The 21,102-nt window shown below is 45.6% G+C and overlaps 2 protein-coding genes across 4 annotated transcripts in view; both read left to right on the top strand.

Moving 5' to 3' along the window:
• The first annotated feature begins 436 nt into the window (after window positions 1–436).
• LOC118502670 (rho GTPase-activating protein 100F) overlaps window positions 437–21,102 on the top strand; it is a 54,811-nt gene continuing 34,145 nt past the window's right edge. For all 3 annotated transcript variants that reach the window (XM_036035142.1, XM_036035143.1, XM_036035147.1), the window contains exons 1-2: window positions 437–678; window positions 3,302–4,288. In XM_036035142.1, the coding sequence (XP_035891035.1) occupies window positions 4,202–4,288 (87 nt within the window). In that variant the 5' untranslated portion in view covers window positions 437–678; window positions 3,302–4,201. The remainder of the gene's footprint in view (window positions 679–3,301; window positions 4,289–21,102) is intronic.
• Window positions 3,516–4,129, top strand: LOC118502415 (mediator of RNA polymerase II transcription subunit 25-like). Its single transcript, XM_036034640.1, has 2 exons — window positions 3,516–3,629; window positions 3,728–4,129. Exons 1-2 carry the CDS (start codon window positions 3,516–3,518, stop codon window positions 4,127–4,129), a joined length of 516 nt encoding a protein of 171 aa, XP_035890533.1.

The raw sequence follows: 21,102 nt of genomic DNA on the forward strand, positions 1-21,102 counted from the left end.
TGTCCATCAATCGACTCGGTCTCGTGCGTGCGAGAGCCGAGAGAGCTGCTGAGAACTGAGGTGCTGGACCAAGAAAACTCTCCCGTTGAAGTAGCAGCCAAGAGTACAGGGTACTGAGAGTGAATGAAAAACGAAGGAAAATCTGAGAAAATACTGTCCCCAAAATGTGATGCCACAGTCACTATCCTACTCTACCCCATGGGAACGCCCGCTTGAAACTTTCTCCCTTTTCTTAACGCGAGCACACGGATTAACGAGGAAATTGGGCGGGAAAGCGTGCTGGTCCTGTGGGGACCACCATCGCACAGAACTGAGCGAGAGCACACCATACCGGGAGAAAGCTCACGGTGCAGAGAAAGCCCGCCCGACCAGCGTATTCGGCAAGTTCGAGACTGAGTGAATTTTCACTGGCCCGACGGGTTCGCATTCGGTCACCACCGCTGGGAGCGCTCTCATGCTCCGGTTATTTTTATAACCTTCCGGTAGTGGGCTTTCTGCCGATTCTGCTAACAGACAAATTTTCCCATGGCCCGTGGAGCCTCCCGGAGTTGAAGGGTTTTTCATCAGTAGGGAAAACCGTTAAAAAAGCGAATAAAATCACAAGAAGATTAGACTCATATTGCGTGTGTGTTCTGGGTTCGTGTGTGAAGCTGTGCGGAACCGTAGTGGGCAAAAAAGGTATGCTAAAGAGCTTTGGTTAAGAGGCGCACGCACAGGAAGTAGCAGCCAAGTTTCCTGGTGTGTGATATTCCATCTAGTACGTGTGTGGTGTGCGTTGCTATCCCGAGAAGACCCTAGTAACCAGCTTTCTTCCGTGATAATTGCTGCTGTTGGATTTGGGTTGGTCCGGTTGGTGGTCCGTACTGGTGGAATATATAGTTCGGTCATCGTTTGAGTTCGGGCCGGAAGTTCCGAGATCCCTTGAAAATGGTTGCAAGATTCGTGAGAAAATGTTATGTACAGTACAGTGAAGTTGGAACATTAGGCTCCCCCATGGGGCTCCTCTGTGCGTGTGTGTGTGAGTGGGTGTGTTAATGTGCATGTGTGCGACACGTTTGGTGAATTTGGAGGAATCCCTACAGTTTCTGGCCCCAGTCAGTCAGTCATTCCAGGCAGTGGGCTATTGTGAGCTAGTGATTTGGTTAGAGAATTTTCAGCTACTGGTTGAACGGTACGTCGGGAAAACTGGGGATTTAGCTCTGTTGGAGAAGAAGATGTGATGCATATGTAGTCGTGTTAATGTATGTGTTGCCAATTTGAGGCTTTATTGTGACAAGTGTATCCAACAGTTTATAGAATTAATTTTCCTAGTGTTTTAGAACTTTATACACAAATTTTCCTTCTCTGCTTGACAACTAAAAAAAAAACAAACCCTTCTGTTAAGTTAAATATCCTAAGCAAAAATAAATTCTCCAAGAAACTAATAGTTCAAAGAACTGGAGCAAGATGAATAGCAGAAGCTTTCGTGGAGCAGGAGAAGGAACGGCAGACAGCAGTTAAATATCGATCGCGGACGATTTTTTTCTTCTTCTCTCTGTCCCTTTGCTTCAGTTTGCTCGCTCTCTCTCTCTCTTCAAAACGGTATTTGCCATGGAAAAGCGAACGTGTACGCACTCACACGACTCGCACAGAAACACTCACTCGGCCCATCACATTTACACACAAACGTATACAGACGTACGCGTACCAATGCGAAATGGTACTATCTCATTCACGTGAAAGCCTAAAGGGCTTTCCGATGATTCCACCACCCCCCCCCCCCACCACTAAGCCAACTGTCCGTGCGGGAGTGTATTGCTGCAGCAGCGAAACGAAAAGGTCGTTGACGGTGTGGTTAATGTGCCCGTGTGTGTGTGTGTCGGTGTGATTATCGGGGGCCTAGTTTGCTCCCTCTCTCAGGTCAGAGCATATGTGTTAGTGGGCGTCGGGAATGGATGGACTTTCCGGCGCGCATGCACGCCAGCCTGTTTTGAAAGAAGAATGTCTGATAAGAAACGTTTCTCGGGCGAGAGAAAACGAAGAAAACTCGAATTGTGGCAAAGATGCTCTCACCGATGAGAGTAGGCTATCCGTGAGAGAGGGAGAGAGCGAAACTATAAGAGAAAATCGTTAGACAGAGAAAGAGAGGGAGAGTGAGCGACAGAGAACGTGAGGTATGGTAAGAAAAAAAACCATAGGAAGGACCCCTTTTTGCTAGTAAAGGTGCCAAGCAACCGAAGCTCTGCCGTCTTCCACAGGATGGAGTCACGTGCCTCAGCTAGCTTACCCTTTTGGTGCTGTGATGCACCAGGACGCGTACAGAATAGCGTACGAAAGTCCGGAAGAAGAGCTCGGCCGCTGCATCCGACAACAAAAAAAAAAAAAACAACCGGAACGGGAACTATAATGCAAGAGATGTAGGCCACAGAACAACACCTGGTAACGAAAAGCATACACTTACTGGGCGCCTCCATCCAGGAGTTGATGTGCCTGGAGTTCCCGGACGCTTCGCTTCGCACTCGCACCGGGAAGTTTTTATTTGCCAATTATCTGAAGTAACAACACGCGGCATGGGCGACCATTGTTACCGTGGTACGAGCCGTGGAGCGCCGTCCGTCAGACAGCATCTGCCCAACATTAGGAGATGGAAGTTTGTTTGTTTTTTTTTTGTTGCTGCCCATAAATCGTTCTGCGAAAATGCGAACTTAATGGACAGGTGGGATGGTTTATGTCATGTCGTCTTTTTTTGCTTTTTGCTCGAGGATTTGTTTGAGGATTTGTTGCTCCAACTAGGACGCAGTCCAAAGCACGAAGCAAATGGGGATTAAGTCCTGGAGAACGGAAAGCAGCAATCTGCTGCGTGTAGGAAGATGAGCAATAGTTTATCTTTAGCGTTCTATTTTTTCTCTCCAGAGCGAGCCTGCTTGGTACGTAAAAATAGATCCAGTGCCAGGCTGTGTGGGTGCATCATGTGACATCATTTCCTTTTGGTGCGACCATCTACTTGGTTGCTGCTTAACTGGCCGGTGGCTATCGAACGGCCATTAGGTTGTTGATTCGCTCCAACGTCAAGGGGTAGCAGATGGATGGTACTTCCCAATTAGCCAATTCCCAATTCTATCAATTAAATCGTTTGGCTCATTATTTCTGATCGTACTTACAATTGAACCGCGTCGTCTTCAAGGATTCTTTCACCGGAACGATTGCTGCGAGACAGGAATAGAAATGTCCTAAAATACCACAATCAGATTAAATAATTAAAGTCCTCCCCGACCGTTCGACTAACAAGCCAACTATTTGTGTCCTCGTGTATGTGTACTAGCATTTCCAGCACCACTACTTGCAACGCAAAGCAGAGGGTCTGCCTATCACGGCCGAGCGAGTGATTTGTGTCTTCGATTAGCAGTGACTGGCGATCCGTGTGACGTGTGCTGACGACGAAAGCGTGAGGCTCGTGTGGATGTGATGTGCGGGTATCGTGTGCCGACCAGCTGTGGCAGCTGCACGCAATGTACGCGAGGAACGCGCAGCTCAGAATGAGGAAGGACCCGTGCCGAGTGCAGAAGAGTGCGCAGCAGCATCAGTCGCGTCGGTCGGAACCGGGCTCGGTGGTGTGCGGTGGTGTGAAGCTTCCCAGTGCGTTCGTAGCTGTAGGTGGCGTCCAGCGTGTCGCCCGACGTCCCGCGACCATTGGGTGTGTGCGCAATCGAATCACAAGCCGTCAATGAGTCACGTTCGTTCCAACCAGAGACTTCAGGAGCCGTACGAGCAGGAGTGGCAGCAGGAACGCGAGGAGTGGTACCGTGGTAGCAGTGAGCGTAGTAGCGAGGACCGGTCAAGGTCGTCGCAGCAGCTGCGGCAACAGCCGCGGCAACACCAGCAACAGGAGGACGAGGACTCCATCGAGGAAGTGGTACGGTTGCACCAGCAACAGCTACTCCAGCAGCAGCTGCAGCAGAACCAGCACTACCTAGGGCCCGGATCCGGTCCATCGGTTCGGCGACGGTCGGCTGGGGTGCAAGTAGGGGGCGCGAGCGGCTGTAGTGGGGGTGTCGGGGGACGGGGGTTTGTTGCGGCGGTGGGCGGTGTTGTTGGGCAGGGATTTCTTGCACTACGGCGCACGCGGGTCCGGGCCGGTTGCGCCTCATAGCACGGCCGGAACGGCGCTGCCAACAGCCACAGCCCGAAGCTTGTCGTCGTTTCACGCGCTCGACGTAGACTAATGCAGTGGCGGAAGTTCGCACGGCTGAAAACGACTGCTACCGGACATTCGCGCACGCGAAGAATGCTTTGTTGTGGCCGAAGAAAGGTGAGTGTAGTTTTAGTGTAGTTTGACTTGGTTGTTAATTGTATACAATGAGTTGATTATAGTATATATGGACTTGAAGTCTCCACAAGCCAATACAACTTAACAAAGTGACGGATGGGACATTCAAGAATGTGCTTGAGACCAGCCAAGTGTTGGTGATTAGAGAAGTACACCGAGAAGGGATGAGAGCAGTGATGGAGTTTCGGTTGGACCGAGAAGGAGTGCGCTAATGAAGAAGGATTGTGCGTGGCATTGGAGGTCCTCCATGGTGGGATACTACACCGAGGAATTCGCGTACATCAAACATGGGGCGGTCTAGTCTGAACACCAATCCTGGCCGAATTGCTTTCCCGTACGCAGGATTTCGCAGCTCGAGCTGTCGAGAGGCAGGGAACCCAGCACCTCTCGGGGTTGTAGATCCCAATAAGAAGAATAGACCTGGAATATCGCTGCACCTACTGGATAATTCCATGAGCAAACATCCTGAGCAGTAATCCATAATTAATCCGACCAGTAATCAGTGAATCTTCTTAATGCATAAGGATTTTTAAAAGTGACGATCAGTCTGTCTAAGTTGAAAGTCGGCTAGATTTTACTAACCACGGAATCCATTTGTTAATTGAAGAAGAGAGCATTGTCCAATCAGATATCTAAGTCTTTGCGTTTTGTGACTTGGATGACAAGCTGACAAGTGAAAACTGACTGCTCAAATACGTGGTGCCAATAAGGCTTGTCAGCAATAAGGATGGCCGGTATGACCTACTGGGTCGTCTGTTACAATAAGAAGCATAAGAAGTAAGGGACTTAAGCCCACTTGCTTAGACAGGTTGATAGATGTTTACGAAACTCGTATATTAAATCATTGGGAAGCACGTTACTGACATCGTGCTTGTAAGTGGCGAACAACATTTGACTTAGGACATTATTATACTACAAGTGATCTAGGTAAAAGATGTCACAAATGACAGGCTATGAATCCTTAAGGTGGCAATAGGACCTAAGAAGAAGATGAGGTACATTAAATATGATCATCTTTATCTCCTTTTAAAGAACTCTACTTTCTTTTATTCTGTTCATAGGCATAAAGAACTACAGTCGAATGTCAACCAAAACGCTCTTTCAAATTTAGAATAACTTATTAGTACGTAATATGTTGTGCTTTTTTGTGGTCACATGTGGTGTTTAGATAACAAACATATTATCTGATTCCACCAAGGCTTCATTTACCCGTCGGATGGCTTTTGTTTCAAGAAGAAACTAAATCTGGTTCTGTCCCATAAGACGCTCATGCTCAAAGATTAAGGAAATGAAAATTTTCTCCAACACTGCGAACAGCAGGCTTACAAGGCCAAATCGCACTGGTGACAACGACTCGCTCTGCGCGCATTGTTGTCGTGTGGAGCAAAATTTTCAACCGAAGGAAAAAGGGCATAAAATGAAAAGTGGAAGTGTGGAGCAGCCGCTGCTGCGGGCAGACAAAAAAGTAGGACAATGGGCCAGAAGACGGTGGTGTAGCAATGGGCCACTGGGAAAACATAATTTATATGGATAAACAACGAATTGAACGACATCCATATTTCTCCGTACTGTTCGAGTTCGAATAGGGTGGCTTTGGGTAGGTTCCCACCCAACATGGGTCGTTATGTCGCCCCGATTGCGCTTATGTGTGGATGCATGCGAGACTGTGTATGTGTGTGTGTGTGTGTGTTTTCTGTGCACATTTGTGTGCGAAATTGGATCCTGGCCCGGAGGACACGGCAGCAACACGGCAGCGACACTGTACTGTTGGCCAAGCTTGCGAGAATTATGCTTTGGAGCAACGTTATGGGACATCGATTTTTGCGACTTCATCCGTTGTAGTAGTTGGGCTTTCGGATTCTCCCGGCTCTTGGGCACTAACGAGTTTTGCCTAGAATCTGACAGCCAGATTCAGAATTTCTTCGGTCCGCTCGGTCCTCGGAAAACGCCCGCGTTTGTTCCATTTTTGGCTCCATTAAAATGGAGACGCCTGGAGACGTTGTCTTTGGGAGTGGTGGGAATCTGGTGAACATTGTCGTTTTGTGTGTTTTTGCGGTTTTAAGTTTACTGACCCACCGCCACAAAGAAATAAGTATGTCTTGAATATCGTTGTTTGTTTAAATTAAGGTTCACTTTAAAAAGTCGTCCATTTTACACAAATAAAGCTGTACTGATCCATCAATAAATGAGCTTTTCCCTTGTAGCAATAATTGTAAGTGTCGTGTAAGTGGGCGAAGCAAATCGATACTTCTCTGATCGTCACTTATCACCTTGGTTTGGCCCAAGCAAAAAGAATGAAAAGGCAAAAAAAAGGGCGACCATATTTAAATTGATGGAGCTTGTCCACAAACGGCGTTCAACCTACGAAAGCACCCCATCCCATTCGCTCAATAGCAAAATGGCGAAAGTGTAAAAGTATGTTATGTCATCGGGGATTAAACGCCGATTTTATTACCATAAATTTTCCATCATTCCGAGGAAATCGCCCCAACGTTCGAACCGATCGTGAACCTTCAGCGGCACCACCATGGAACGAATGTTTCGTATGCTGCACGAGGACGGTCCGGTTCGATGAAAGGATTCTTGTCTTCTCGGTAGCACCGAGCACCCCATCGACCCAGGACGGGAGTTCTTGCGCAAATTTCGTACCTCCGTTTCCACTGCCGAGCCGAGCCACTGCAGGAAGGAAGGTAAAATTCCTTACGCGAACATTCAAGTCATGTCCAGAGTTCAATATCACGCGCCGGGTGGGTGTGAAATCAGCCGGACTGCTGGCTTTTTTTCGCGCAAAAAAGGGGAGGGGGGGGGGAGAGCCTCATGGCCATAATGATAGTAATAATAATAATAACAATGGTGATAATAATCGTTCGGTAATGGACTGGTTGAGTAGGTCGGTCCCTGGTCGTGCCCGAGGTCCGCTGTGTATGTGTGTTTGCGATTGAGGAGCTTAGAAGGGTTTGTGATCGATGCAGTCCGGCCATGATGGATCCACCCGTTGAAGGGTCTCCCGTTTGAAGTGTGCCAGCACGGTAGAGTGAAATGGTTTTGAACGATTCGAACGGCCAGAAGCCTTCGAGCGGCTTGAGCGTACGATGGTCTTGAGTGTGCCGCCCAGGGGCAATGAGAGGAAAGTAATTAAAACGGCGAGTACTATAAGAGGTGTTAAAAGTTCAAGCACTAGCATCTTCTGCTTAGACACAAAAACAGCCTGTATTAAAGCTTTGCAATGGTGCTACTAATGCTGGAATAGAATGTAACATAAAATCTAGCTGCTTTATTAAGTCTTTATCATTATCACATTAGTGGGGATCACATATTCAGGAATCAATTCCTCCAGATATATCTGGTTTGTGGTCCGAGGCTTTCATAGGATAATGAACTCTTTGTTGCTCATTACCGTCCGTAGTCTGCAAGGATTCCTCCCAAATCGGTATCGATTTAGATCGCCCAGCTGCAAATTTGTCTCGTCTCGGCATGTGCTTTTAATCAACTCTTGCTCACCAGCAAAGAGCTCACTCAATTGGTGAATACCACGGGAAGAGAATACAGAAGAAGATGAAAAATAATATCCGATACATCTGTCACTGGCAGACATTAGTGCCCGAGGGTGTCCGTCGCCCTGCCCGTAAGGCGAAACCCCCAAGTGGTGCTACAGTTTTATACTTTCATACTTTTTGTGCCCAATGTTGCACATACTCACGCAACTTCCGTACCCGCCCATACGAGACAGTGAAGCGAAAATCAATTTCCGATTGCATTTCAAGTTTCAAGCGATGGCCTTGTGTCCTAGCGATCCAGCCAACTGTCCGGCGTCTTTTTTATTATATATTTTAAATACAGTCAGCCTATTAGTTGAACAGAGTTATTAGTTGATTTGGTGCCGCAAAGGCCAAAGTGTCAAAGAAATTAAATTGTCAAAGACTGAAGACTAGTTCGTGGGATAGATTTTGTAGATGATGAAATCTCAATTGTGAGACCCGGTAGTTAAATCACTTCAAAACTCGGATCGAGGTGTCAGAGCATCCGTCCTAATTGTGACAAATATTCTGAACAAGATGGACTTTTTAATGGGAAAAAAACACCGCTCACATCTTAGACTAGGACATTCACGAGACAATCAATCAAAATCAATAGTTGACAGAATATAATAGCTAGTGCGTCAATGAGCGCATTGCCCATCGAAGAGACTCGCCAATTTAACTCTGCCACGTGCTACAAATCTTCTGTTAAAAGTAAATAAGACGAAGAAGCTTGAGCTTATAATCATCACGCTACAGAAACCACAGATTATATGAGCAATATTTATTGTTAAGGAAGCCATTATCATAGGGCCGACTAGCTGCTCTAAGTCTACCTCGCGAGTGGTTGAGATGTTGGATGTAGGATTCAAACAAAATTTAGTTCATTGAATTTTTTGTTGTAGTTTGATATCCTCCACTATTTAATAGGGTGGTCCGGTGGCCGAGGCGATTACGACGCCGGTCTTCACAAGGCGGGACCGGGGTCAAAATCCAATCCAGACTGCCTCCCCGTACGTAGGGCTGACTACTTTGCTATGGGTGAAAACCAAATCACAGAAAGCCAGAAATGGCAGGCCGCGAGACCCCTCGAGGTTGTTGTGTCAAGGAAGAAGAAGAAGACTTTTTCAATTCATCCAATGCATCTTTTATACGATAGAAAATTTTAAAATGTGTCAGGATTCTTTCATAATTTATATGCCTGACGAACTGAAAGTTATTTTTACAGAGAAAAACCACGTAACAGAATTTTTTCAAACAACTCTCTATTTTCGAGCCATTTATTGAGTTTGCTCAAGAGGAATATGATTCACATTATGTGATTTTTTGTTTACGTGGTGCAATTGTCATAACCAGTAAACATTTTACTTTAACTACATTTTCTTTTAGATTTATCATAAGATAGCAAAAATCCAATTGTTGGTGATTTACCAATCACAAAACTCACATAATTCACTTCTAAAATCTTTGAAAGGATTTTATTTCCACATGAAAAGAGTCACTTAAGTGAAACATATTTAAATCTACTTGAAAATGTTTAGCTTCTCTACAACCTCGAAATGTCTCGGCCTGCCATTTCTGGATTTTTTGGCTTGATTTTTTCCGTAGCAAAGTAATTTGTACGTGGAGGCGGTCTGGATGAGATTTGAACCCCGATCATGTCTTGTGAAGACCACCGATTTTGCCTCGGCCACCGGACCACCCCTAGCTTCCTCAATAGAATGTACATGTTCGATCCCGAACTAAAATAACAACAACAGTGGATCCAGAGCACACAGGCACCAATAAGAACAATAACGAATCCACGCCACACGTGCCGCCGTTTCCATACTCGGCTTCCAAGAAGTCGAACCGTGTGGAGCGCTTTTGTCAAAGCGTTCCAGAAAGTGTGAGCTGCCGTGCGACGAGAAAGTGCTCGTCGCAGAAATTTAGAACACTCGGCTTCTTTTCCGAAAGCTATAAAAGAGGTGCTGATCGCAAAGCGCGGTCATTCTCGATCACACCGCGGAGGGAAGCCAAGCCAATCCAATCGGCTCTTTTCAGAGCCACCTAATAATTGAAAGAGAATATTGGTTTCAACAAAAAAAAAAAAAAACACAACGTAGGCCGTCTTCGGACGTAACATTTGGTGCCGTGACCAGGATTGGCGGGCTTCAGCACTCCTGTGATCCGTGAGTACAGTGCGTACGTATTTTTTCTCACGCGTTTCGTGTCGTCGCGCAAGTGCGTGCGTGTAACGATTAAGCGAGTTTGTGTCCTCGCGCGTGTACGGGTGTGATATACCACGAGTTCGTGTCCTCGTGTGTATATGTGCGACTCTCCGTGAGTGTGCTTCATCGTGCGTGTGTGTGTGACTTGTCACGAGTTCGTGTCCTCGTGCGAGTGCGTGCATTCTTTTATTCAGCGAGTTTGTATCCTCGCTTGTGTGGCTAACCACGAGTTTTGTGTCCTCGTGTATGTGATTGTGTTACTCTCCGCGAGTTCGTGTCCTCGTGTGTGTGTGTGACTCTGCAGTTGTGTGTGATTCGCCGTGAGTTCGTGTCCTCGCGTGCGTGTGACTTTGCGCGAGTGTGTTTTCGCGCGCGTGTGTGGTTGCCGCGAGTTCGTGCCCTCGCGTGCCTGTGACTTTGCGTGTGAGTGTAGTTTTTAGTCCAAAATGACCAAGGCGGACAAGCTTAAGGCCAAGCAGGCCAAAAGGCGATCGCTGATTGAGTCTATGCGACGCTCACTGCAGTTCGCAGTGGATTACACCCCCGAGCTACAAGATCAAGTGCCTGATCGTCTTGCAAGATTGGTGAAGTGTTGGGAATGTTTCCAATCGATCCATGAAGAGTGTGAAGAGCTAGATGAATCGGAAAACGCTACCAGAAGCAACGATGATATCCTAGCGCAAACGGAAGATCTATTTTTCGAAACCAAGGCTGCGTTATCAAAGCTAGTGAAAAAGGAGAAAGAAGAGCAACCACGCTCAAAGCTCGTAAGCGTGAAACTACCCACTATATCGTTGCCGGTTTTTAGTGGCGAGGTAACGCAATGGTTGTTATTTCATGACACTTTTGTTTCTCTTGTGCACAACTGTGACGATATCGCACCTATACAAAAGTTTCATTACCTGCGCGCGTCATTGAAAGGGGAAGCGGCAGGAATAGTGCACCCAATTCCCATTTCTTCGGAAAATTATACTGTGGCATGGAAAGCTTTGCTTGACCGGTATGGTAACAAGCCGTATCTACGTAAAATGCACACGCGTGAATTATTTGGGTTGCCTTCCATGATCAATAGTGGTGCGCAAGAGCTTCGACAATTAGTGAGCAAATTCCAGCTGCATATTGACATTCTAAAACAGCTAGGAGAAACCGTTTCGGATGATAGTAGCATTATCATGGAAATTTTGGCCAGCAAGCTCGACAAGGCATCGTTGAAGGCTTGGGAAGAACACTACGCTCAGGAGGAAGCTTTGTTAACCTATCCTAGCATGACAGCATTTCTGCTTAAAAGAGCGCAAGCGAGTGAGTCTCTAGCGTTGCAGGTAGGAAATCGTGTTAGCTCTTCCAACGCAAAGGTACCAAACCAGAAAACATCTAAAAGGCTTAGTGTCAATGCTGCAAGCATGAAAGGGAACAATGTGGTTCCTTGTGCTTTGTGCTCTAAAGACCATTATTTATGGCAATGCCAAGCATTTCTGGATCTTAAGCCTAAGGATCGACAGAGTGCTGTTAATGGCAAAGAACTTTGTGGCAATTGCCTACAAAAGGGGCATTTTGCAAAATCATGCCGATCAAGATATACGTGCCAGCAATGCAAAAAGAAGCATCACACATTGCTACATTTCGTGGAAGATGCTAAACAGCCCTGTGAAAAAGGTTCGTCTGATTCGAGCATTATGGCAGCTGCGCATGTAAATAGTGTTGATCGTGTATCCAAAAACGTGTTGCTTTCAACTGTGTTGTTGGAAGTAAATGATGCATATGGACAAAGGCATCTCGTGCGTGCGCTGTTGGACAATGGTTCGCAACCTAACGCCATTAGTGAGTCGCTGTGTCAACAATTGCATTTGCCGCGGAAAAAAGTGAACATTTTGATCGTTGGTGTCGACGGAATAGAATCCAGTGCCAATCATGAAGTTCGTGCAAAGGTACAGTCGCGCGTTACCAACTATTCGGCGGAAATGGACTTCTTAGTGTTGCGAAAAGTGGCGTGTGATACTCCATCCCACGAAGTCCCAGTGCAAAAGTGGAATATACCTGCATCATATCCTCTCGCAGACCCGCATTTCTGCACGCCCGGTCGTATCGATATGATTATTGGAGCAGGGTATTTCTACTCACTATTGTGTGACGGTAGATATAGTCTACCAAACAAAGGCGTGCTGGTCGAAAGTGTTTTCGGCTGGATTATGACCGGTGACATTCCTGCTATATCGAGTGATGCGGTTCGGTGCAATGTGGTAGCCGTCCGTCCTACGATCGAAGAACAATTGGAGCGATTCTGGAAGATCGAGGAACTCCAGGTGAGCGAATACTCTTTTGATGAAAAGGAGTGTGAAAGGCATTTTCAACAAACCGTTTCGCGTGATGGAAGCGGCCGTTATATTGTTCAAATGCCCAAGCAGCCCAACTTCAAGGAAATAATAGGTGAGTCGAAAACCAATGCATTGAAAAGATTTCACCTTCTTGAGAAAAGATTGTCGAAGGATGCTTGCCTCAAAAGCCAATACCACGACTTCATGCAGGAATATTTAGACCTGGGGCACATGGCTGTTGTTTCTGAAAATCAAGAAGAAAAAATCGGTGCATATTATCTTCCACATCATCCGGTGTTGAAAGAGTCCAGTTCTACTACGAAACTGAGAGTTGTTTTCGACGCCTCTGCAAAAACTACGACTGGAAAGTCATTGAACGAAGCTCTGCTAGTTGGTCCCGTGGTTCAGGAGGAGTTGCTAACTTTAGTAATTCGTTTCCGAAAATATCGTGTAGCTATTGTCGCTGACATAGCAAAGATGTACCGACAAGTAACAATGCATCCAGATGATCGGCATCTGCAACGTATTTTATGGAGATTTGACAATGCTCAGCCCATCCGATCATACGAACTAAGCACAGTGACATATGGCTTGGCACCCTCAGCATTCTTAGCAACACGCACATTGTTACAGCTTGCTCATGATGAAGGTAAACAATACCCCAAAGCCAGTGCCGCTGTGAAACAAAACCTGTATGTGGATGATCTACTAGCAGGAGCGGGAAGTATTGCAGAAGCAAAAGAACTGCGTGATCAACTCAATGCTCTTCTCGAAAAAGGTGGATTTTGTCTTCGAAAGTGGTGTTCCAATTCGCTAGAGGTGCTAGCGGATCTCCCTGCAGAACTTCTTGGAACACAATCCGCCATAAAGTTTGAAGCTGAAGAAAGCATCAAGACACTGGGCATTTGCTGGGAACCCGAAGCAGATTCATTTCGTATGAATGTCTCTATTGAAAACAAGTCCACTATTCACACAAAACGCAGTATATTGTCATCAATAGCTCAACTCTATGATCCCCTCGGTCTTATTACACCAGTGACTATACGTGCGAAAATCATCATGCAACAATTGTGGTTGCAGAGCTTGGACTGGGATGTGCCAGTTCCTCATAGGTTGCAAGAAAAGTGGACAGAATTTCTGCAACAAATAGCAAACTTAGCACAATTTCGCATAGCTAGGTTTGCATTCATACCAGAACATCAGCATGCAGAGCTACATTGCTTTGTTGATGCTTCTGAAGTGGCCTATGGTGCATGCATATACATCAGATCAATCGACAGCAACGGTTCAATATGCATAACATTATTAGCGTCGAAATCAAGAGTGGCTCCACTGAAACCTTTAACAATTCCGCGATTAGAGCTGTCTGCCGCCTTGCTTGGAGCTCGACTCTACCAAAAGGTGGTGTATGCATTAGACACCAAATTCGACGAGTGTTTCTTTTGGTCTGATTCAACTGTTACGCTTCACTGGCTCAAGGCAGCTCCCAGAACATGGAAACCGTTTGTGGCCAACCGGGTAGCTGAAGTACAAGACATAACACATGGTGCGCAGTGGCAACATGTCTCCGGAAAAGAAAACCCAGCCGATATGATCTCTCGGGGTATATCAACAGTCGAGCTTCTAAACAGTGATCTATGGAGAAATGGTCCCTCGTGGCTTGGCGGAGTCAAATCATCTTGGCCTTCTCAACACTTCGGCGAGAAAGGTGAAACAGAGTTGGAGAAAAGAGCCATCGTTCTCACGGCTCAAGTTGCTGAGACGGATCTAATCTTCAAGCGATTTTCATCGTTTCAACGGCTGTTAAGGGTTTTTGGATTCTGTGTTAGATTCATCAACAATATTCGCAAGCGTGAACCAAAACAGTTTTCGTCTTCGTTAACAGTGAAAGAGTTACAGTCGGCTAAAACGATCCTGTTCCATATGGTGCAAAGAGAAGTGTTTTCAGACGATATTCGCGCTATCACAAAGGGAAAGTGTCTAACAAAGAGCTCATCCATTCGATTGTTGAATCCATTCCTCGATTCTTGTGGATTATTACGCGTTGGTGGCCGGTTGCGTGAATCAAATATGGCATTTGATGGGAAGCATCCAGTTCTTTTGCCAGCATTTCACCCATTTACGCGTCTTTTGATCAGGGATCAGCATCATAAAACATTACACGGTGGAGTTACAATGACCCTTTCGTCCCTGCGTGATGAAGTGTGGATTCTGAATGGCATGCGGGCCGTTCGTAGTGTACTTCGAACCTGCTATCGGTGCATAAGGGCCAATCCAGTTCCAATAGCACAACCTATTGGTCAGCTACCAGTGTCACGTGTTACGGTAAACGAAGTGTTCGCTTGCGTTGGAATCTATTACTGTGGACCGTTTTATTTGCGCCCAACACACCGTAAGGCAGCTTCTCCCAAGTGTTACGTGTCAGTGTTTGTTTGTATGAGCACAAAGGCTGTTCATTTAGAACTCGTTAGTGATCTGAGTACCCCTTCTTTCTTAATGGCGCTGGATAGATTTGTGGCCAGAAGGGGCAAGCCGAAGCATTTGTATTCCGACAATGGCACTAATTTCGTAGGTGCCAAACATGCCTTGCACGAACTATACGTTCTTCTTCAGCGTGACAATGAAAAAATCAGTGACTATATGGCCAAAGACAGTATCCAGTGGCATATGATTCCACCTCGCGCTCCCAACTTCGGCGGCTTATGGGAAGCTGCAGTAAAGGTGGCAAAAACTCACTTAGTACGTCAGCTTGGTGCAGCTCAGTTGGCTTACGAAGCTATGATTACTATCTTAGCAAAGATAGAAGGCCATATGAATTCCAGACCTCTTGTCCCCCTTTCACAAGATCCTAATGACCTAGAGGCGTTAACTCCTGCACATTTTTTGATGCTCAAGAAACCACAAGTAATTCCCGAACCTGAACTATCCCATCTCCCGCTTAATCGCCTGTCGCAGTATCAGCTTGTTCAGAGATATGCCCAGGGTTTCTGGCACCGTTGGCGCAACGAGTATGTGAAGTCGTTAAACGGTCATCGCAACGTCAAACGGAGCATTCAGGAGCTGAATGTAGGTGATTTGGTGATAGTGAAAGACGAGCAATTACCAGCAGTGAAGTGGCCTTTGGCGCGTATAGTGGAAAAACATCCTGGACCAGATTCAGTGACACGTGTCGTGACTCTTCGTACAGCGAATGGGATCATCAAACGTCCAGTTTCCAAAATTTGTGCATTGGAGTGTCATCAGGAAGTGTAAATTTTGGGAAATGTATTCCCAAAAGGTGGCCGGTATGTTCGATCCCGAACTAAAATAACAACAACAGTGGATCCAGAGCACACAGGCACCAATAAGAACAATAACGAATCCACGCCACACGTGCCGCCGTTTCCATACTCGGCTTCCAAGAAGTCGAACCGTGTGGAGCGCTTTTGTCAAAGCGTTCCAGAAAGTGTGAGCTGCCGTGCGACGAGAAAGTGCTCGTCGCAGAAATTTAGAACACTCGGCTTCTTTTCCGAAAGCTATAAAAGAGGTGCTGATCGCAAAGCGCGGTCATTCTCGATCACACCGCGGAGGGAAGCCAAGCCAATCCAATCGGCTCTTTTCAGAGCCACCTAATAATTGAAAGAGAATATTGGTTTCAACAAAAAAAAAAAAAAACACAACGTAGGCCGTCTTCGGACGTAACAGTACAAATGATTCAAACATATCCAGTTCATCCCTTTCAACCCAATAAAAGAAGAATAAAAAGTACTTGAATAATATTTGATAAGGTGCCAAGAGTTACCAAACTTTTGACCAAAATGTTATGAAAAACCGTTTCTGACTTCTTTTCTCACAGACTGGTATGGTAAACAATCGCATTTTAAGCATCAAAAATGAATAAAACTCCGATCGAACTTTGAACGCTGTTCGGGCAAAGAGAAGAGCTTTCGTGAAGAATCTCTTCAAAAAATCGCTCCCGTCTCCGGTGTGGGCACTGAAATTAGCATAGCAAGCATACTTTGGCCACGGTTAAACAGCTCGTCTGATAGGATCCAAACCCGTGAAGGAATGACACAAAGAATGCTCGGCTCAGATTAGGACACGAAATGAAAAATGCATAGGAATTTCATTCCAAACTGCTGCTACGTCGTCTACATCACGTCGTGTCTCTCACCAACACACACACGCGCTGCTGCTCTTCTTCCCGTGATTGCTGAATGTTCATTGAATGGGGGCGAGCAAAGAAAAAAAAAGAAGAGATGAACGACGAAAAAAAGGGCCCCGGAATCGATTGACGCTCGTTTGCAGGGCCGGGGAAAACTGTCCGATCGTTGTCGTATTCGCTAATCGCCGTACTACTATATCGTACGTACGTGCCACCCACACGCATGTACGGGAGCGAGAGAGAGAAAGAGAGACAGACCGACCAACCGAGTTTTGGTAGGATTTTCTCGGAAAAATGGGTGCATTATTACATCGTACCGCACTGCTGCACATTGTACAGAAAGTACCCACCCCCCGCTGGTGGTGCGTGTGTGTGTGTGTGCAAGAGGCATACGTGTGATTGTCTCGCGCAAGTAGGATATTTCGGTCATTCTTCCCATCATCGGCAGCATCGGCACAGAGAATGGGATTGAGTTGCAGTTTCCAAACTCTCGCCCACAATGAATCGAGCTCCAGCGCATACTCCCGGCCTAGCCACTGCACTGGGCACGGGTGCAATAAATGGGTTGGCTTGTAGTGTGCAATACACTGTCAAACGAGCCCACTCCTGCGTCCCCATCCTGCCCACCCACCCTGCCACCGTTGACGTAGACTGCAGCGTACTTTTGATAGTATTCCGTTCCGCGCGTAGTACAACCGAGTCGCTTCCGCTTTTCGTCACTCGCCTTGCTGCCTTAGTCCCGTTCCCATGTCCTTCCCAAATCATCCCAATTTCATCCCGACACACCAACACACAAACACATACGCATGTTCTCTCACTCTCTCTCTCTCTCCAGAGTTTTCTGGAATTCGTGGAGAGTTATGCTGAACGGATCCTGTACGGTCTCTCTGTCTCGCTAGAAGTGAGATCTGAATGCTCTCGCACTTGATGCACGAGAAAACGGATCCCCCAGCGTTCGGGATAACATTCTGGACAAGGCTGACTGGTGGGATAGCGTTTGGCAGCAGGATGATTTGCAGCTGTGGTGTTGCAGTGTTCGTTTGATTTATTGGTACACTACCGATAAAGCTTTGAAAGACAACCCATTCCTATGTTGGAGTTATTTTTCAGTACATAGCTTAGTGAGCTCTTATCATCTCAATAATTATATTAAACGATATTTAATTAAGAGGCCTTCGAGGTGACAATTAAACCGACCCAAAGGTACAAACCGTTCCACCAACGCAGCCTGTTTTGCTCCAATTTGTACGGGATGCGACGGTAATCGATATTTCTCATCGTCTTACTCTCTTCTCACTGGCCTTTTTTTTTTGGTCGGTTGTATTCCCTGTACGCAAAATGTATTCAGCAATTGTACAGCCACCCCCTCACACACACACATGTATGTGTGTGTTCATATTCACCATCCCCCCCACCGATTCTACTGACCAAAAGAGAGTGTGTGTAGCGTCTCCAAACATCGAATGTCCTCCATCGTCGGGGGTTCAACGTAAGGCCAGCTATCCTTACGGTGCACGGACGAATGAGTGTGGAACAGAGGCGGTGAACAACACAGAGCTCAGGTCAATAATCATTACGATGGTTCTCGGTGCTGTTTAGTCCCAGTTTTTCTTTTTTTTTTTTTGGCTGGGCTCACATTCACGTGGAAACGTAAACGCGATTGGCAGGACGCGGTCCACAAGCGCGGGAGAACCTGGGACTGGAGCAATTGATAGCGAAAGAGGTCGAGTGGGATTTAATGTGTGAATAGTTTGCTTTCGCTCGTTTCGTGTGTTTGTGTGTGTGAGGTTGTTTGTTCGCATTTCTCTCCTTGGCAGGTGTCTTTTATGCTGCCGTTGTTGTTGATGTTGTTGCTCGAAGTAAAGTGTGCTGAAGTAGGGCAACCGCGATTCGTTCGACATATCGGCACCTGGATGCGGCGCAGGACTCCAGCTGCCCATGTCCCTGAGCAAATTATGCGAACACAGCTGTGCAGTTGCATCCATAAAGCGTTTAAAGATTGTGCTGCGGTTGTGGGTGTCATTTTCCATCGGTTTTTTTTCCTTTGGCGCAGCGCCTTCTCGAGCGGGACAGACAGCTGACGTTGCGTAAGCATGAATTGGATGCTTGCGATAAACCTTCCTGCCGGAGGGGCTAGGCAATGGAAACGCAACGCTCGGTGAGTGAGAGCGATGTTTATTAAAACACAAAAATCACTCCCGTCCCGTGGCTCGGGGAAATTTATGACTGATAATCAGCGACTAATTAACGGGGTAAAATCCGTTCTGTTCCCTCCTGCATCCCGCGAGCGTTCGTTGTTTTGTTCGCGCTACACTTTTTGAGCTTTTTCTTCATTGTTGCGTTGCTTCGCGTTCGGGCGCTTGTTGTTCGGATGGAAAAACACGCGCTACATGGACACGGACACGCACAGCGATCATTAATGGTTAATGCATAATTTCCTCTGCAGCGGCATCAGTCGCTGCCCAACGATCTGATTGATGGCGGTCAATTAGCTGGCATTGGAAAATGCCTGGCAGGGGAGGAGGGGAGGGGAGGGAGTGGTAGAAAAACCTGGGCCAACCGGAGGATTCAGGAGGTTTATGGATTGGAGTGGGCAAGAGAGCCCGAAGGTCAGACAAATGGTGTCTGTATGGGTGCGCGGCAGCTCGCACAGAAGCGCGGTTGTGTTCCGGGTTAAGACACAGCGGGACACATGACAGTGAAGATGAAGAGCGATAATGCCATTAACCGTGCGAGCGTTGTAATTTGCCTCTCGATTAGCGTACCGAGGGACGCTGCAAACACCGAAACATAAATGTTGCCCCAGCACGCCAATATGCTGATTAATGTTTGGTTGTCCTTTCGGCTTTCGGGGGATCGATGTGTTGTTGTTTTGCGTGGAAAGCTGGAAACATGTAGTCTGTTGTTTTGAATTAAGTATTTAGGCGATTCTTTGGAAATTGTTACAGCACAGCACAAACCATTGCGATGCTTTCTTCATGTTTTTTTTTTCTAAAATGTACCTCATAGGCAATGGTTGTAGTGGATTCATTGATATTTTACTGCATTTCATAAGAAATATGTTTAACAGGAATATTAATTGTTTTATTTGGCCTGAAATGCTTTGAGCTATGCAATTTTTGTTTAATGTATGAAGAACGTCTGGCTCGAATTGTATTTTGAAAGGTTTGATATCTTCTTCAAAATTTGTAAATTTTCAATGCTGTTCAAATCTTATGCGGCAACAATTTAGACATGTAGATAACAGTCCTAGAGAGCTACCCACTCTCAACACTTGACACTTGAAGAAATTTGAAAATTCATTTTGCAATTCTACATCTTCGTTTGACTGTCACAATGATTTTACTGAGGCGGACAATAAGAATTGACGGAGAATAAGACCATTTAATTGTTAAGCGTAAGGATGGCAATTTGTAACGATATGACTTAGTTTTTTTAGTTTAGTTTAAGATGTTGGTGAAACGATCCTATTATCAGATTATAGGAACAATTGATTCTGAGCTTTTTTCTGAGTATTGGATAAATAAAATTTCTAAGTGGATAATTGATTGATTCGAATACAACATGCAAACCAAACTATTTATATCATTTTGAGCAGCACTTCTTTCTGTTTTTAAACTCTAAAACAATCCAGACGGTGCTTTGCTATTGAAAAGGTTAGATTTTTATAAGTCGTACAAAGTTTCACGATGCTTTTGCTAAATTTTAGTTTGATTGCACCTTATTGTAGCATCGAAAGAAGCAGTTGAAAAATCGGAAATACTGGTCTTTTTCTAATTGACCGTCACTATAAACTGTTTGAGTAGTTGTAGGTTAAATTGCCATTATAAAAATACTATTTGCTATCGAACAGAAAGCTAATAATCGTAATAGAAGATTTTAAACGACATAGGATACAATTTGAAAGATTCGCCCACAAGCATGATTAGTAGTTGACCGGGGTAAAGTTTGCAAAGATAAATTTTTCCAATTTCAAGAACGCCTTTCAAGTTTCACATCGAAGCATTGTTCGAATATTTTATCTCAAGAATATATTAGTCTTAGTGTACGTGAAGGAAATATCGAATATTGTGATGGAAAGTACAAGAAAATAGAACAAACAAGTGTTTTTAGCGAAGGCTACCGAGGAACCCACCAACAAATTAAGCATGCAAGTCATTAAATTCAAGGCAGAAAGAAGGAGGGAATCTGAATGATGACAGTCCCGATGATGATAGTCTCATGCACAACCAAGACAATCAACAGTATCAAGTTCCTATGCTCAACAGTAAACAGAAGCAAAAATGGATTTTTTTGTTTGGATGGCTGGATTTTTTTCACTAAGATTTATCAAAATTTTGTCCTTGGGAGGATTTAGTTGTTAAAAGTTTAAAATTTAAATATTGAATAGCACAATAATCCATCTTAAGAATCTCCACCGTTGTCACCCGACAAATAATTAAGGCCTAAGGTAGTGATGGGCATATTCCTCTTCCGTCATTCTCAGTTGCAAAAAATCAGTTCTCCAAAGCTGACTCAAGCCTTGGCTTGAAAATGAGACCTCAAAATCTGTTGAATTACGCGTCTCCCACCTTTTATGTTCAGATTTAAGCTTCTCCTTGTGATAACAAAC

This window comes from Anopheles stephensi, chromosome 2 (genome assembly GCF_013141755.1).
Source record: "Anopheles stephensi strain Indian chromosome 2, UCI_ANSTEP_V1.0, whole genome shotgun sequence".
In the NCBI taxonomy this organism is placed as follows: domain Eukaryota; kingdom Metazoa; phylum Arthropoda; class Insecta; order Diptera; family Culicidae; genus Anopheles; species Anopheles stephensi.

Excerpts from the sequence above, each read along its gene's own strand:
- LOC118502415 (XM_036034640.1), top strand. The coding sequence starts at position 3,516 with ATGAGGAAGGACCCGTGCCGAGTGCAGAAGAGTGCGCAGCAGCATCAG. Across the intron at positions 3,630-3,727 it reads TTCCCAGTGCGTTCGTAGCT|AGACTTCAGGAGCCGTACGA; the intron begins GTAGGTGGCGTC and ends CGTTCCAACCAG.